Here is a 15675-nt window from a genome sequence, read left to right on the forward strand (position 1 = left end):
TTAGGATAATAAGCAGGAGACCTGGCACTGTTGGCACACTTTCTGTGACTCCTGGCCATGTGGAGGGACTGGCAGCTGGGGGCTCAGACTTAGTCTTGGCAGGGTGCTCAAGGGGCCCTGCTGGCTTCCCCCTGCCCCCCCACCCGCAGTAGGGGATAAAGTAAGGGCAGGCCCCATCTGCCAACCTTGAATGCTCATCAGTCATGCCAGTAGTTCAGCAATGGTTTATTCTGACCCTGTGCCCCAGCTAGCCCAAAAGGAACTTGGGAAGAGGAGGGGGGGGTGTGGTAGGGGACAAGAGCCTAGGGTCCATGGGGACAGGCTGACCCTGGTTGGGGCAGCTGTGTCTCATGCTCTCTAGGTGCTTGCCTGAGCATCCTGAGGTGAGGCAAGGACTTGAGGAGCCCCTTGGCTTCTGCCCCGGTGATGAAGACCGGGCCCTATTCTGAAAGGGCAAGTTTCTAGTGCTCCAGGGACCTAGGAAGAGGTGGAAGCCCCAGTTTCCTGCAGGGTATCATCTGGGGACCCTGGTGGGGGCTGGGCTGGAGGGTCCTGGGGCTCCAGGGCCCCTGTGCCATTGGGGTACTCCACCCTCTCAAACAGGATGAGCATCTCACAATGCGGGGTCTGCGGGAACAGGTCCACGGCCACAGCCTTGACAGGCCGGAAGGGAGTGCCCTTCACCCGATTAGATGGGGCCCTGCAGAGGCTGTGGTGAGAAAGGAGTGTCAAGATCAGCCACGTGAGTCTGGAAGGGGCTCCTGTGGAGGAGGGGGAGGTTGTGTGCAGGGCCCCAATCCACCCCAGATCCCCCCACCTCACACTCACTCGACAAAGTTGCCCATGGCTGCCCGGGGGTTGCAAGAGACATACAGGAGCCGTTTGAGGTTCTCGGCTCTTCGGATAGCCAGGATCACTTTGGAATCTGAGGAGACCCAGATGGGATGGGCATCAGGTCTGAGGCTGCACAGCTTGGTGTGCCATCCCAACATCCCTGCCCACCACCTTCCCCTTAACAACCCCCAAATGGAGACCACTTACGCAGGCCAGCACGAGGAGGGTCCAGGATGGCAACAAGCTGCTGGGAGGCCAGTCTGCTCACCAGAGCGGGCACCAGGTCCTCGGCTCTCCCACAATGGAACTCAACATTGCTCAACTCTGGACATGGCATGACAGCCCTGTCAGGGGACCAAGGACACTCTCCCCCACAGGGCTTTGCCTGGTGTCCTGAAGTCCCTGGCCAGAGATGCATTAGGAAAGCCTGTTGTCTAGGGAGGCTGCTCACCTTCCCCCATCAGGCAGCCTCAGGCATCCTGGACATGTGTTAAGTCCACGTAATAGGAGCCCTCCTGTACTCTCTGCCCTCACCCCACCCACCATGGGCCCTAAGAACCACCTGGTGGGTCCCAGGTGCTGTGCTGAGGGTATGCAGCAGAGGCATCTGCTGCCCACCTTTGTGGGGCGCTGGCTCTCACCATTGTCTTGGGCATTCACCCGGGCATCTTCCACAGCCTCCTGGCACAGCTCAATTCCTACAACTCTCTTCACCTTCTGAAACCAGTAAAGGACAGACTCATGGCATTCTGACCCATCCTGGGGGCTTCTTAGGGAAGGGAACAGCAGGAGGCATTTGGAGAGTGGAAGAGAATCTGGCAGACTACGGTTAACCTTAGTCTTCGGGCTGGGGATCACGGAGGATCATGAGGCAGGTGACAACATGGGTGGTGTGGGGAGGGTATCCACAGGCAGGGCAGGAGGGCTCACCGGGGCCAGTGCCAGGCCAATGGTGCCAGTGCCGCAGCACACGTCTAGCACTGTGCTCCCTGTGTCCAGCTGGGCCCAGTCCTGGATGACTGTGTAGAGCACCTCGGCTGCCGGGGTGTTCACCTGGAGGGTGAGCCGGCAGTGTCAAGGATGTCAGGGGAGCCCTGCTGCCCAAGTTGGCTTCCCCTCCTGCCCACTTCCCCCACTGCCCCATGCCAAGCACTTGCATTCCCTGGGCATCTTTCCTGCCTCTGTGGCCCAATTCCTGGCTCGCTCACTTTCTTCCTAGGTCTCCTGATCCTACCCCTCCCCTACGTCTAACCATCAGGGAGCCAGAAGCCTAGTCCTCAGACTGACCCTCAATCCCATGAGGGTTGCCTGGCAACCTCAGTCTCCTAGCTTTAAAAGGCAACGATGCTGATATCACCACCCCTCGATCAATTATGAAGCTCTTTTCTGAGTACTAGAGCTCACACCAGAGCCCTGGCATTACTTCAGCTCCTGTTCTCACACCCCACATATGGCTCTCCAAGAGGGTTGTCAAAGAATCTAATGGCAAATGATCTTTCATCTACCTTACAATCCTTGTGGCTCCCCTGCCTGGACATTATCCCCAGGTCTCTTGCCAGGCTAATCCTTTGTCACTGCCCTAGCCCACTGTCTCCATCACATCTTGATATCATGTCAGGTCTCCCTCCACGTGTCCTCATGATCCTAAGAAATTTGGGGCTACCTGAAAGAAGGCATGAGGGGAGATCCGGAAGGTCAACCCCAGCAGGTCCTCGTGGATGCAACGGTCTCCAGCCACGTGCTCCAGGGGCAGGCCCTCCAGACTGGGAGTCTTTCTGTGGATGGTAGGGTAAGGTCCATCAGTATCACTAGCCCTTGCAGGGACCCACCCCATCCCTACCCAGGGTCCTCACCGCTGTCCCTCCTCTACAAAGTAGAGGCAGGTCACCCCAGTGGCCTTGCCTGGCCCTGCCATGAAGTGCTGTGCCAAGGAGGCCTTCAGCCCAGCCAGTTCCTCAGGGCTCAGCTTCTGGGTAAGCAGTAGAAAAGGCCTTGTAAAGTTGCATCACAACTCACTGTGGCCCAGACACCCTCCCCCAGCAGGGCCTCCTTGCCTGAGACCTGGGGGTGGAAGTAAACAATGGCCATGGCTTGGCCACGGCGGCTGGTGCGCACAGTCAGCTGCTTCCAGTGGCCTGAGTATGTCTCTGGGTTGTACGCTGAGTATGGAGTGGACCTGTGGTGGGAGCCATGAGCGGCCCTGAGTCCTCAATATCTGCCAACCAGGACTGGGCAAGCAGTCTCCCTGCTCTCCCCTCCAGCCCCACCCACCAGATCACAATCCCAGGATCCCCCTGGCAGGCCCTCTGCTCCCAGACCACCTCAGGACTTCTTGGGGCCCCTAGCCCAGCCATAAGCCCTCACCGGATGAACTCCTGGAAAGCCTTCACCACCTGCTTGGTGGCCCCAGGGATGTGCACGGTGTCAAAGGGGGCTGCCACAGCACATGTCCCGCCCTTGTACTTGCCAAGCCGACAGCCGACTGTGTTGTCCTCCCCGTCCACCCCGACGCCAACCAGAAACTCACACTTATTACGATATTCGGTCTGCAGGGAGGGTAGAGGGAGGCAGAGAGACACGCCTGACCTTACCCTGGCCATCCAGCACTTGTGAGTGGACAGAACAGCTCATCAAGTGAGAGATGGTGGTGAGCAAGACGCTCTAGTTCCCCCACAGTGCCTGGCAGTCCAGGAGATGGGGCTGACAACAAGTAACAGTCATGTGAGAAATAGGAAAAACAAATACAAAGCATGAAAAGGGATGGCAAAGATAAGTGAGAAGAGCTCCTTTAAGAACATGAGGTGAGTTTCTGGCCACACCAGCCGGGCCTGACCTGCTGGGGTGATGGCCTAACCCCCTCCAGTGGGCAGCAGGCCTTGTTGTGCTTGTGCCTCTGTGAGAGCAGCCAGGGCAGCAGGGCGCGGTTGGTGCTCCCAATTTCCCTGCAGGATGAGGTGGGGCCAAGGTTGGACTCAGCCCGCTGCCCCTGCAACCCTCCCCAGCTACTCTCCAAATACCCAGGTCTTCTGGGCCCCTCCCTTGGGATCTCAGTGTCCCCACTGGTTACACATGGGTCTCAGTGGTTAGCTATCTAAGAGACCATGCAGGACCTAAGGATGTCTATACAGAGCACGGGATGGCTGAACAAGCATAGAGCTGAGCAAAGTTCCAGGGCCAAGAGGGTGATCACCCGCACTCACTTGGCGAGCTTCTGTAGCACCTGCTCGCACTCCAACCGCTTCAGCTCAAGCTGTTCAGCATAGGGCACGGTCCAAAGTGGGGTCACTACATCTGCGATGCATGTGGCCGTGGGCTCACCCTCATCCTCATGCCGCCTCTTTCTGGCCATGGGATCAGCCTTGGGTCGGGCCAAGCGCACGCTGAGTGGACGGCCCTTCCAGAGGGCACCGTGCAGCACGCGCAGGGCCTTGTCCCGCTCAGCGGCGCTACGGAATGTCACAAAAGCGCAGGGAGGTTGCCCAAAGAGTTTGGTCTTATGAGGCTGTAGGCCAAAGCGGCCCAGAAAGCGTCGGACATCACTGAAGCTGGCGTGGCGAGGCACATTCTGCAGCTCCAACTTGAAGATCTCCGAGGTAAACAAGTCGTCCCTGATGTAGCTGTAGAGCCCAGGCTGAGGTACAGACTCTGCAGCCACCCCAGCCCCACCTTCCTCCTCCTCCTCTTCCTCCTGAGGGGCTAGGGCTTCAGGGCTGCCCTGGGCACTGTTGCTGTCCTGGCTGCAGCCCTCCATGGGCACAGGGCCCTGTGTGGAGACAGGCAGGGGCTGGGCTGCGGGCTGCACCCTAGAACCTGAACGCCCCAGTTCGCTAGCCCCACATCCAGACCTCCATTAGTGCACCCTATGCCCAGCCTCACCCCCATTCCCTTCCCTCCACTCCCCACTCACCTCCGATCCCACTTTTCTCCCAGGGGTTTCCCCCTCCGCCCCCATCTCCATCCCTTCCCACCCGGTCTCCCATCAGAATCTCCCTTCACTTTACTTCACTGTCGAGTTTATCACTCATCGTCCGCCCGTCCGCTGCCCGGACTGGGGGCTCCACGAGGGCTGCCTCCGCCACCTGGTCCTGGTCCTGGCAAAGGGAGGCAGGCGCTCAGAGGGCGGGTGCGACGCCGCGAGGTCTATCCCCGGCTCCACCCCGGACAAGGCGGGACTCGAACCCTCCGTGCTCAGGTTCGGGTCTCGGGCATGGGGTGTGCCGCCTGCCCGCCAGGGGCCTGCGCCGGCCGCTCACCTAGCCGGCCGCTCTCCCGCCGCCAGCGAGTGCAGCCGAGGCCGCGCGTCTCTATCATCCTGGCTTCCGGTGACATCATCACCACGCGTCACCTCCTACCCCCCAGCCCTTTTCTCGTGCTCGAGGGGCACGCGCTGCGGTGGGGCGGAAGCGCGCGCGAGGGCCGCCGGGAGTACCCACTCCCCGGCTGCCGGGCGGGCCGGGCATGCGCCGCGGGCGTTTTGGCGGGAAGCGCGGGGCGGGCTGGACAATGAGAATGTCCGCGTGTGAGCCAATAAAGCTGCGCTGGTTTTGAATCGCGTCGCGTTTCCCGCCGCCGGGGTCAGGGGTCGGGGTTCGGGTCGCGGGGCGGAGGGAAGAGCGGGAGGGCGGGAGGCGCCGGCGCCAGACGCGGAGGAAAGGAGCCACGACTAGCCGCCGAGAGGCCGCGGAGCCAGCGACGACCGAGCCAGCCGAGCCGCCGCCGCCGCGTCCCCATGGCGGCCGCCAAGGTGCGGCCGGGCTCGGGTGGGGACTGGGCGGGGGCCGGGAGGCCGAGGCCGCTATCGGCGGCCACGTGGGCGGCCCGCGCCGCCGTTGCCAACCCCCGCTGGCCTGTGGGCTCGGCTCCTGTGGGGCCTCGGTGGCGCGGGGTCGGAACTTTGGGGGAGCGCGGCCTGGGGGCTCGAGGCCTTCGGAGCCAGGTCGCACGATGGCTCCGCGGGCTCGGGGGCTGCCTGGCGCCCGCGTGACCTTGGGGCGGTCCCAAGTGGGGCCGGGAAGCTCCATCCAGGCGTGGGGCGGCCCGCCGCCCCGACTCCTCGGTCTCGAGTTTACTTCGCCGCTCGCCTGAGAAGTGGGGCGGGTGGCGGGTTTCCCCTGACTCGGCCCACTTGCAGGCTTCCCACCAAAACCGTGCGTCCCTTCCTCCCGTCGCCTACGCAGTACTTCATTCATTCTGTTCTCACGTCTTGAGCCGCCACAGGCCTCTGTGGCAGAAACTCACGTTTCAGTGGGGTGGACGGGTCCTGGTCGAACCGACCCAGAGTGGGGGTGGCTTTGTTGACCGAGCGCATCTGCTCGGGTGAGCTGACCCTGGTGGAGCCGCAGTGCTTATCCAACCAAGGAAAGCAATGAAAGCTTATATATTTTCTTTTTTGGCTCGAGTCTGGTAGGGAGGTCTCCCAGCTTACGGATTTATAGATCAAGCCACGTGTTCTGTGAGACTTGAACCTCAAATATGATTCTTTGTGCCCTGTAGTTTAATAAATTGCATCAGAATCTTAGGGCTCATTGTACGATTTCTGTTGACACATCAACTTTCTGATTTAAGATCAAATTGCTGACAGAACTGTGAATTGCGTGTAAGCACTAGCCATCCTGTAGCAACCTTTTTCCTTTCTGCTAAGCAAGAGCACAGATTTTTCTCAACCAGTAAAAACCCAAATGGTTGCTTTTTGATTAAAGGGTGACAACTGTACTTGAGACCCTCTTCTGTCGTTGCATCTTTTAATCATTTGCCCTTGTGATTATCCACATTTTACAGATGAGGAAACTGAGGTTCAAGTGATGAGGCAGTTTCTCATCTGCCAGTAGGTGGCTCAATTTAGGAGCCCCAGTATGTGCACAGTTGTGATTGATGCATCTGGGGAGGGTGCTGAAATTCAGCATCTTATTGCACTCTGTGCGTGCAAACCCTTATGTGAAAGACTGTGGGCTTAATCTCTTGTTTGGGGATGAGGCCGTTCACTAGGAGGGGTGCCCACTGCTGAGCTCTGGGTGAGGGGCACGCTCTGGCGCCAGCAGAGTCACCTCTCTGCACCTCACTCCACAGGACACCCATGAGGACCATGACACCTCCACCGAGAATGCAGATGAGTCCAACCATGACCCCCAGTTTGAGCCTATAGTTTCTCTTCCTGAGCAAGAAATTAAAACGCTGGAAGAAGATGAAGAAGAGCTTTTTAAAATGTAAGTAAGCTCATGTTGCTCCAGAAACATGTGTCTTTTTTTTTTTTTTATGTTTATTTGTTTTTTGAGAGACAGAGTGTGAGCAGGGGAGGGGCAGAGAGAGAGAGGCAGACAGAATTTGAAGCAGGCTCCAGGCTCAGAGGTGTCAGCACAGAGCCTGACGCAGGGTTCGAACCCATGAACCATGAGATCATGACCTGAGTCAAAGTTGGAGGCTTAACCAACTGAGCCACCCAGGCATCCTGAGAAACATGTATCTTTTAATGTAAGATTGAAGTTACAGTTTTTACAGGTGTCAAGGTCTTGGCCTGACCTTAAATCGGACTGGGGCTGGAGAAAGGGCTTGGAATTGTATGATGACTAATCCTACGTGGAAAATCAGGGCTGCTGTTAGAATCTACTCTTTGGATAACTCTTCACTGGGTGCCCCTGTTTCCCGGCAGCCAGTGCTGTGGAGAGCACAGGTGCTCCCTGGTGTCCTGTCCCTGCTGCTCTGACCACCAAGGTGCATCTCCACAGCCTCCTGTTCATGTCACCTTACAGGCTTGCTACCTCCCAAAACTCCCATGGCCCCCTTCTTCTGGTTGAATAGGGAGTCTCTACCATTATTAATACTATTTTTCTTTTGCACGCCAGACTTTGGCATCCTGAAGTTTGTGAACTCCCAATTCAGCGTTTTTAATGCACAAAATAATGCCTGGAATTACAAATGAAAATGGATGTGTTATGCTTATCGAGATTACTTTCTAAATATTATCCTGCATGTGTTTGACACCTTCAGTGTGAGGCTATGACGGCATGTGTCGTTTTTAAGTAGTACTGGCACCAGCCATGTGTTGAGATGTCTGCGACAAAATCCACACTGCTGAGACTGACCCGTTGTCTGTACTCAGAATCACAGGAAACGTTAGACTCAGTCACAAGTTAATGGAAACAGGCTGGAGCGTTTTTCCTGTCCCAAGTGGAGTTCCTCCACCGTCTTCAGATTCTAACTAAGAAGCCAGATGAGGATTTGAGTGCTTTGCTGTGAGTGGGGGGCAGGGAACAGTGATCCCTCCCTCTAAGGAAGGCAGACTGGGGAGACCAGCCCTTTCCCACCACCCCCAAAGGCCTGGGGAAGGAGAGCCATATACATCCTCTTGGTCTCAGAGTGGTAGGTGAGTCCCTGAAGATACTGGTTTTCCACGTCTCTGGTTTGCCCGGAAATGGTGCTGCAGCCAGGGGCTGGCTCCTCCCAGCAGCTGGTGCTGCTGTTCTTACCCTCTTCAGCCCTCACAGGGCCGAGAACTGCTTTCAGTGTCCTGGACACAGGCCTTTCCTGAGGGAAGTGAGGCCAGCAGGTCAGGCCTTTGCGTCTGGGCCCTTGGGCTCCAGGTGAAAGCTCTGCGGGCATCCTTGTGAGGGCACTGTCTCCCGTAACAGAATTGAGTTTGGGAGAGAGAGCAGAGTGTGGTGCAGGAAATGGACCAGCAAGGCTGGGGTCCTGTGGGTAAGGAAATGGAGGACATCAGCCTGAAGTCCTAAAGGCAGGACTGCTGGGCTCACCATGGGAGCCCATCTGGGTGGGAGCCTTGGCTGGGCCCAGTGTGAGGTGCTACTCAGAGCAAAAAGGCAAGACGTTGGGCCAGAGCCTCGTGGCCTGAACAGAGAGGTCTGCAGAGGTCTCTCTGGGTTGGGGGGCCTGGGAAGCACAGGGTGCATCTCACAGCAGAGGGAAGGGCTGGCCCTGTGGAGGGCAGGGGTCCTCAACCTCCATCTGCTTCCTTGCTACCCTCTACAGCCCTATGGGACACCAGGGGCTCCCCTGCACTACGATCACAGGCAAGCCCAGCATATTCAGGAGGTGTCTTTGTTGAGAAGTTGTGTCTTTCTGTTGGAAAGTTCTGTGGTTGTTGTACTCGATTCGGCAGCACATATACTAAAATAGGAAAGTTCTGTGGTTGTAGAAATCCCTTTTCTTTTTCACTTCATTATTCCAAGTAAATACTAGGAATGTTGTTTTGCTTTTTTGGTAATTTTTTGACTTAATCGTCCTAGAAGTACAAAGAAAGGGAGGGGCGTCCGTGGAGACTCCAGGTACAGGAAATAAGTGTTGTTTGCCAGCAAACGTTTGACTGTTTATTCTGTCTTCACACACATTTAAGCTCTCTTGTAATGGCTTTTCTTGAAGGCGGGCAAAGCTATTCCGATTTGCTTCAGAGAACGATCTCCCAGAATGGAAGGAACGAGGCACAGGTGATGTCAAGCTTCTGAAGCATAAGGAGAAAGGGACCATTCGCCTCCTCATGAGGAGGGACAAGACCCTGAAGATATGCGCCAACCACTACAGTAGGTGGCCTCTTGGGAGTGTGTTTTCACTCTAAGTTCCAGCGTTGCACATGAGGATACCTTCAGATCTTTGGGCAGGTTGCTTTCAATGCTGGGCTAGGAATCTGGGAGTGCATTATGACATAGAGTGCATATTTGCAGTGTGTTTTGAACTTAAAATAGGAAATGAAGTTTTCCAGCATGCTCTGAACTCAGAGCAGACCTGCAGAGAAGCTTATAGCACACAAGATGTGGAGCCCAAGCAGACAGGACATGATGGGGTGGAAGCAGAGCCCCAGTGTGGGCTTAGGTCCGTGGAGCACCTGCCCAAGGATTGGGCAGTGCTGTGAGGATGTGTGCTCCCATTTGTATTTTGTTGTGCCCAGTAGGCAGCCTTCCCACTCTTTGGTGTGTTCTGTCCCTGCCGGGTGTTCCCTGGTGAGAACACAGAGGGGAAGGGGTGCAGAGAGAAGGTGGCTGCCTCATCTTTAGGTGTCTGTGTACCAAACAGATAGTGGGTGGTGACAGGTTGAGGCCCTTGAACACGTGTGATGCATTAACCCTGGGCTCAACATGGTTGGGGGATGGGAGGGTCTGGGGAAAGCTACACCAGGCCTGGCCTGTGAAGGGGTGACAGTAAGTCCCCGCCATATCAGTCTTTTGGCTGCTAGGTTGTTCTGCAGTGCTATGTGTGTTTGGAAGTAGATGTGTCTTGGGCTCCATTCCTGATCTGGTGCCGTGTCTGTGTTACTGGGTAGAATGCATGTCTGGCGAGGGAGGGCCCCTCTTCTGGACACCTGGGGTGACCTGGCAGGAACCTGAGCAGAGCAGCTCTTGAGGGTGATGTGGAAGGATGGGCGGGTTTGCAGAAATCCTCCTGAGAGGTGGCAGGGAGGGGCTTTCTTGCCTTCCTTAGGGGCCATTCTGGTAGTCCTCTTGTGTCTCTCCCTCTTCCCCCACCTGTCTGCTCTGGCCCCTGGCCTCCACTCCAATTTGAATCACTCCCCAGGGGACTTCCTGACACCCTATGTTTCTTCAGGAGCCTTGTCAGATCACTGGGTTGTTTCTGAGTTGCAGGTGTGTTTTGGGACCCCTACATACCATAGACCCTTAATGTGCCAGGTGGGTGGTGGCAGCAGGAGGCCATGGCATCTCTGTGCTCTGTAGAGGTCAAGGGCTCGCCAGGTGTCTGCATGGGGATGGTGTGACTGTTGCCGGTTCAGGCGGTCAATATGTGCTCAGGTCCCTGGAGACCTCTGCCAGGGGCACAGGGGTGCACAAGTGTGCTCTTGTTCTTTGCGCAGTCAGTTTCTCCTTTTGGGTCTGTGCAGAGCCTGAGGACATGGGTGTATCTGCTTATTCCAGATTCCTACTTATTCCATGGTGTATGTGCATGTCACCAGGGCCCATGGTGTCTACTTGTGGTGGCCTTGTCTCCTAGGGACCCTGGCAAGTGCAAAGCTGACTCCATGTCCTCCTGGATGATTACCCCACTTATGGCTTCTGTCCCCCACTCCCCAATGGGCCAGCTACCTGATGGTGTGGTTGAGCAAGGACATAGCTACATGATGGGTGCTCCACAGGAAGGGCTGGGCATGAGTGGCTCTGTTGGCGTTGGAGCCCTTGTTCCAGTGGGATTGGAGATCCTTTCTGAGATGTTCTCCTCGTCAGGGAGCAGGTCACCCTGTTCCCAGATTTAGGACAGTCCTGTGGGGTTTTTTTTGTTTTTTTTGTTTTTGTTTTTTTTTTCAATGTTTGTTTCTTTTTGAGAGAGAGAAAGAGACAGCGCGCGAGCAGGGGAGGGGCAGAGAGAGAGGGATACACAGAATCAGAAGCAGGCTCCAGCCTCTGAGCTGTCAGCACAGAGCCCGATGTGGGACTCGAACTCACAAGCCTTTGAGCTGTGAGATCATGACCTGAGCCAAACTGGGCCGCTTAACTGACTGAGCCACCCAGGCACTCCAGGACAGTCCTGGTTTTAAGTGAACATGGGACATTTTCAAAGAGGTTTGAGTAAGATCCTGTATCCCACAGGAGTTTGTCTAGGCCTGGTTGGTGGACCCCAAGGCGGGACCTCCTGTTGCCCGGGGTGATCTCGTAGCAGTTGTCAGGATCCTCACATGGCTCTTCTTCCCCAGTCACGCCAATGATGGAGCTGAAGCCGAACGCAGGCAGCGACCGTGCCTGGGTCTGGAACACCCACGCCGACTTTGCCGATGAGTGCCCCAAGCCAGAGCTGCTGGCCATCCGCTTCCTAAATGCTGAAAGTAAGCAGAAGAGCCACCAGGCCCTTGGGTACTGCTTTTCAGGAAGAACTGATAGTGCCTGTGAGAAGCTTGTGGGAGGGACCAGTCTCACTCTGCTGTCTGGTGCTCTCTCAGGGGCAGGAATGTGAGTGCTGCAGTCGACCTGTGTACCCTCGAGGCTTCATGTGGGCTCTGATGAGAGCAGTGCCTTTTCCCTTTTAACCTCAAAGGGAGCTGGGCATCCAGTCTACCCAGGGCAGGCATGTCCCCTCGCAGCCACCTGACTGCCAGCAGGTGCTGGGATCCCAGGCCCATGGTGACCTCTCCCCAGCTTGGATGTCTTTTCCAGCCCTGATTGTCAGAAGTGCCCAGTGGGCCTCATCTAGTAGCTACTCTGACATGAGTGGAGAGCAGAGTGTCTGGCCAGGAGGCTCCTGACCCCTTGGTTTTACATGGCCACCAGTGCTGTGTACCATTCTGCCCAAATTGTCACAGAGTCAGGTGGAGGGAGATGGGCCAACCTAGCTACCAGTCCCTGGAGGGACTTGAGAAACAGTCACTGCTTGGTCCAGGCAAGAGTGAGCCCAGGGCTGTGTCCTTAAGTCACCCATGGGACGAGCCCTTTGTGAATCTTGGCTCTTCAGACCTTTTAGGTCTCTTAGGAGGTCTCTTCTCTTCTTTCTGCAGATGCACAGAAATTTAAAACAAAGTTTGAAGAATGCAGGAAAGAGATCGAAGAGAGAGAAAAGAAAGGTGACGTGGAGTTGGGGGTGGGGACTGCCTCGCAGACTCACTCTGCACCTGGCTGCAGCCCCAGGCGGGTGCTTTTTCCGTCTGCCAGAGTAACATCCCAGGATGCTGTGACCACCTTGACCTGTCATGGGTGATGCAGTTGTCTGGGGACACGGTGCTTCTGGGGAGTGAGGTAGCCATAGAGGCCCCAAGCCATGTGCTCACTGGCCTGGCCTCACAGCACCCAGGCTAGCCGTCAAGTAAAGTGACGTCTGGCTAGAGCCCACCAGAGGCCAAAGGGGCTTCAAGAGGTCCTCACAGTCACTTGCTTACTTGGGGCCCGATATAACTGAGCTGCCTGACCATGGTCCTAGGTGTGAGCTCTTAATTTGGGTGACCCTGGAGGCTGCCTTGGCTGGCACGTGGTGAAGTGGACTGCCCTGTGGCCTTCGCCCAGGGTCACAGGAGGTGGGTGGGCTGGGAAGAGTGGTGCTTCTCGGTTTTCTTACTGTGTCCCCCTATGTCTTAGCAGGGTCGGGCAAAAACGACAATGCTGAGAAGGTGGCCGAGAAGCTAGAAGCTCTCTCGGTGAAGGAGGAGAACAAGGAGTCGGAAGACGCCGAGACCAAGGATAGAGCGGAGGAGGAGCAATAAGCCGCCTTCCCTTGTTTTCTCTTCCTTCCATTCTTTTCCTCTTTTTTCTTTTTTAAAATTTTGCCCTGCCCCTTCTTTTCAGTTTGTTTTTATTCTGTTTTGTTTTTACAAGGGACTTTATATAAAGAACTGAATTCCAACATTCAGGTGGTTTTTTTCTAAGTTTTTGCCCTATTGAAGATGACTTCAGAAAATCCATTCCCCAGTCATGAAAATGTACTGTGCTAACTTTCTTTTCCATAGTGGAAACACTTATTTATAGTCATCAAAAATAGTGAATAAACAACACATTTGAAACCTGCGCGGAGGCAGGACCATGTGTGCGCCGGCCCTGTCCTGGGAGCAGTGTGGGTTCCTGCTGGCTCCAGGATGTTGGAGCAGCGCTGCGGGTCTCACTCATCGCCTCTGGCTCTGCTGTGGGCTCAGCGCAGCTGTTGGTCCCTGGGGCCATGATGCAGCTGAGGTGGGGCAGGTGTGCTGGGGGTGGGGGGGGAGGAACTCATGCGCTTCTGCCCTGTGGCAAGGAATAGGCTTTTTTGTTGTTGTTTTGCCTCTAAGGTAGGGAAAGGAAGACCGCCAGAGTACCCTGGCCTTTGGTGCAAGACGGCCAAGTGTGTTTCCAGGCTTTGGTTGAGGCCGCGTTTGGTTGGCCCTCTGCCCTGGTGGAGGGAAAGGCCAGTCCCATAGCACACATGTCCAGTCTGGTGCACTGTGTTGGTGGGACTCGGCCCCACAGCCCTTGTTGGACAGCTCACTGCCATCGTTGGAGAGAACTGTCTTACCCGCTCACTCAACGGTGTCTCCATCTGGGTGCAATTTTGGACATCTGCAGTAGCTTTAAATAAAGGGACGTTTTCAAGAATGCAAATGGGTTAGTGCCATTTAGGGGTTTGTCTTATAAAACAAATGGTCTCTAAACATTATCTTAAGTGGGAGAAAGGCTTTTCAGTGCACCAGTAGGCTTTTCAAAAGCATATGTGGTAAAGGGTCCCAGGAGACCGCCTGGGTTATGAAGTGTGGCCATACTGCCCTCCAGTGGGGGAGGAGCAAGTTAGGACTGGGCTCTGGAGTGGATGCACTCTCACTCAGCTATTGGTCATTAACACCTGCTAGAGGTGCTTTACATTGTGGCCAGTCTTTTAGCTGTGTCCTGTTCTGTCCAACTTCCCAGTGTGTCCTGTGACCTGTGTCTGATTCCAAACCTTGGATCCTTGTTCCCTCTGGGGGATGCACCTCCAAAGGAAGCTGCTCTTTTTTTGAAAGCCAAACAAAACTTTGCTGGTCAGCATTGTGTTCTGGCAGCCTTGGGCCTCTAGAGGTACAGGTCTGGATGCTCTTGAAGTTGGTGTTGGCACAGAGGTCCTTCCCGCCAAGGAAGGACATTGAAGCTTGTGAAATGCACCTTGCCTATCTTGAATTGGAATTTTGATGTTGTAAAGGACAGGTGTTGCTTCTGTATGGGCCTCTGTTGGATGCACTGATGTGTGTAAGTCTGCCTAGGGCTTGATCCTTCAGGGAAGGGCAGTCAGACATCCCTTTCAGCACAGAATGGTTGTTTAATAGTCTTTGCTTTGGGCTCCAAAACAAGATAAATCCCACTTGATGTAAAACCACAGGCTGACTTCTTTCCTCTTGAGTGATGAATTGTGTCTCCAAGGGGTTAAAACCCTGACAGCGGGGTAGGCCCCTCAGAATGGCTGGGGAACAGAGCTGTGCTGTGACCAGGCTACATTAACGGGGTGCATTTAAAGGTGTGGCTTGCTAAATAATAAAAAATAAAGGTGTGGCTTGCTGACAATGCAGAATGTGCTGCAGAAAGGGAGACATGCAGTCCTGACAGTGGGTCTCACCAGTGAGCAGGGATGTCAGCAGGGGTGTGTGTGTGTGTGGGGGGGGGTTTCTGCCTTGCTCCCCAGCCAGTGTTTTTTCAGCTGGGTTCCTCCCTGTGGCAAAAAGGCAATGGTAAAGTCAGAATTGAGATGCTGACAATATTGGGGATGGAGTAAGAAGTGAGATGATGTACCTTTCTGTTCCAGGTCAGTCCACTGAGCTGCAAGTTGGGCAAGCTTTCTGCTGTGGTTTCCTTCTCCTGGGCATCTTAGCTCCTTAGGAGAGGACTCCTGGGCCAGAGGCCTCACTGGGTCTCCCCCCAGCACCCCTCTCCCCCACCAGGACCCCCCTCTGCCCAGGCAAGTCTGCAGGGATGACACCAAGGAGGTAACAAGCACCCCTTCTTTCCATGACCAGTGCTTGGCACTCACAGCTCTCAGCCATCCTGGTACCCCTACACAGACCTGGAGTCAGACCTGGGCAAGAGCCACCAGTTGGGAGCGTGTTGGGAGGAATGCCTCCCCAAGGGTGGGCCTGCATCCAGAGGCTTCCGGGGGCCTGGGATCCCAGTGCTGGGTTGCAGAAGGGCAGGAACAAAGGTGAAGCTGTGGGTGGGGCATGTATTGGCTGGAGTCTTTCTATGTGAGGACCCTGGATCTTGTATCTGGTGACCTGAGGCCACTAGAGTGCTGAGGCAGAGGTAAGGACGTGTCAGCTCAAGCGTCCGTGCTGCCTTAACCCACTTAGTGCTAGGGTATCCCTCAACCCCGTGCTGGGCCCCCTGGAGTGGGCTCCCCACTGGGCAGAGGCTACAACTGGGATGTTATGGGAAGAAAAGCCCGTTACCATTTTTACTGTCAGGCAGCAGC

The 15675-nt window shown here is 55.6% G+C and overlaps 2 protein-coding genes and 1 non-coding gene across 5 annotated transcripts; 2 read left to right on the forward strand and 1 right to left on the reverse strand.

Annotated features, from left to right (window-relative positions):
* Positions 1-209: 209 nt before the first annotated feature.
* TRMT2A (tRNA methyltransferase 2 homolog A) lies at positions 210-5146 on the reverse strand. 2 transcript variants are annotated; one of them, XM_030335874.1, is made up of 13 exons: positions 5088-5146; positions 4836-4925; positions 4035-4597; positions 3668-3776; positions 3199-3380; positions 2896-3010; positions 2688-2803; positions 2498-2609; positions 1765-1887; positions 1476-1551; positions 1042-1158; positions 829-925; positions 210-709 (listed from the first exon to the last, which is right to left on the reverse strand). In XM_030335874.1, the coding sequence occupies exons 2-13, from the start codon at positions 4857-4859 to the stop codon at positions 478-480; spliced, it is 1866 nt and encodes a 621-aa protein (XP_030191734.1). In that variant the 5' UTR covers positions 4860-4925; positions 5088-5146; the 3' UTR covers positions 210-477. The 2 variants fall into 2 exon arrangements, with proteins under 2 accessions (XP_030191734.1, XP_030191732.1); XM_030335872.1 differs by having other exon boundaries at positions 1042-1236.
* A 285-nt stretch (positions 5147-5431) lies between these two features.
* Positions 5432-13277, forward strand: RANBP1 (RAN binding protein 1). Of its 2 annotated transcripts, none has more exons than XM_030335875.1 (6): positions 5432-5578; positions 6901-7037; positions 9208-9365; positions 11483-11611; positions 12278-12343; positions 12852-13277. In XM_030335875.1, exons 1-6 carry the CDS (start codon positions 5564-5566, stop codon positions 12974-12976), a joined length of 630 nt encoding a protein of 209 aa, XP_030191735.1. In that variant the 5' UTR covers positions 5432-5563; the 3' UTR covers positions 12977-13277. The 2 variants fall into 2 exon arrangements, with proteins under 2 accessions (XP_030191735.1, XP_030191736.1); XM_030335876.1 differs by having other exon boundaries at positions 12855-13277.
* On the forward strand, positions 12375-12500 carry LOC115498874. Its single transcript, XR_003963993.1, has one exon. It is a non-coding gene; the product is annotated as a small nucleolar RNA SNORA77 (small nucleolar RNA).
* Positions 13278-15675: the final 2398 nt, after the last annotated feature.

This window comes from Lynx canadensis, chromosome D3 (assembly GCF_007474595.2).
Source record: "Lynx canadensis isolate LIC74 chromosome D3, mLynCan4.pri.v2, whole genome shotgun sequence".
Taxonomy (NCBI): Eukaryota; Metazoa; Chordata; class Mammalia; order Carnivora; family Felidae; genus Lynx; species Lynx canadensis.

Coding starts and splice junctions, on each gene's coding strand:
- TRMT2A (XM_030335872.1), bottom strand. CDS start 4,859: ATGAGTGATAAACTCGACAGTGAA. Junction 4,598..4,835: donor GTGATAAACTCGACAGTGAA/GTAAAGTGAAGG, acceptor GTCTCCACACAG/GGCCCTGTGCCCATGGAGGG. Junction 1,552..1,764: donor TTGGCCTGGCACTGGCCCCG/GTGAGCCCTCCT, acceptor TACTGGTTTCAG/AAGGTGAAGAGAGTTGTAGG.
- RANBP1 (XM_030335875.1), top strand. Junction 9,366..11,482: donor GATATGCGCCAACCACTACA/GTAGGTGGCCTC, acceptor CTTCTTCCCCAG/TCACGCCAATGATGGAGCTG. Junction 11,612..12,277: donor CCGCTTCCTAAATGCTGAAA/GTAAGCAGAAGA, acceptor TTCTTTCTGCAG/ATGCACAGAAATTTAAAACA.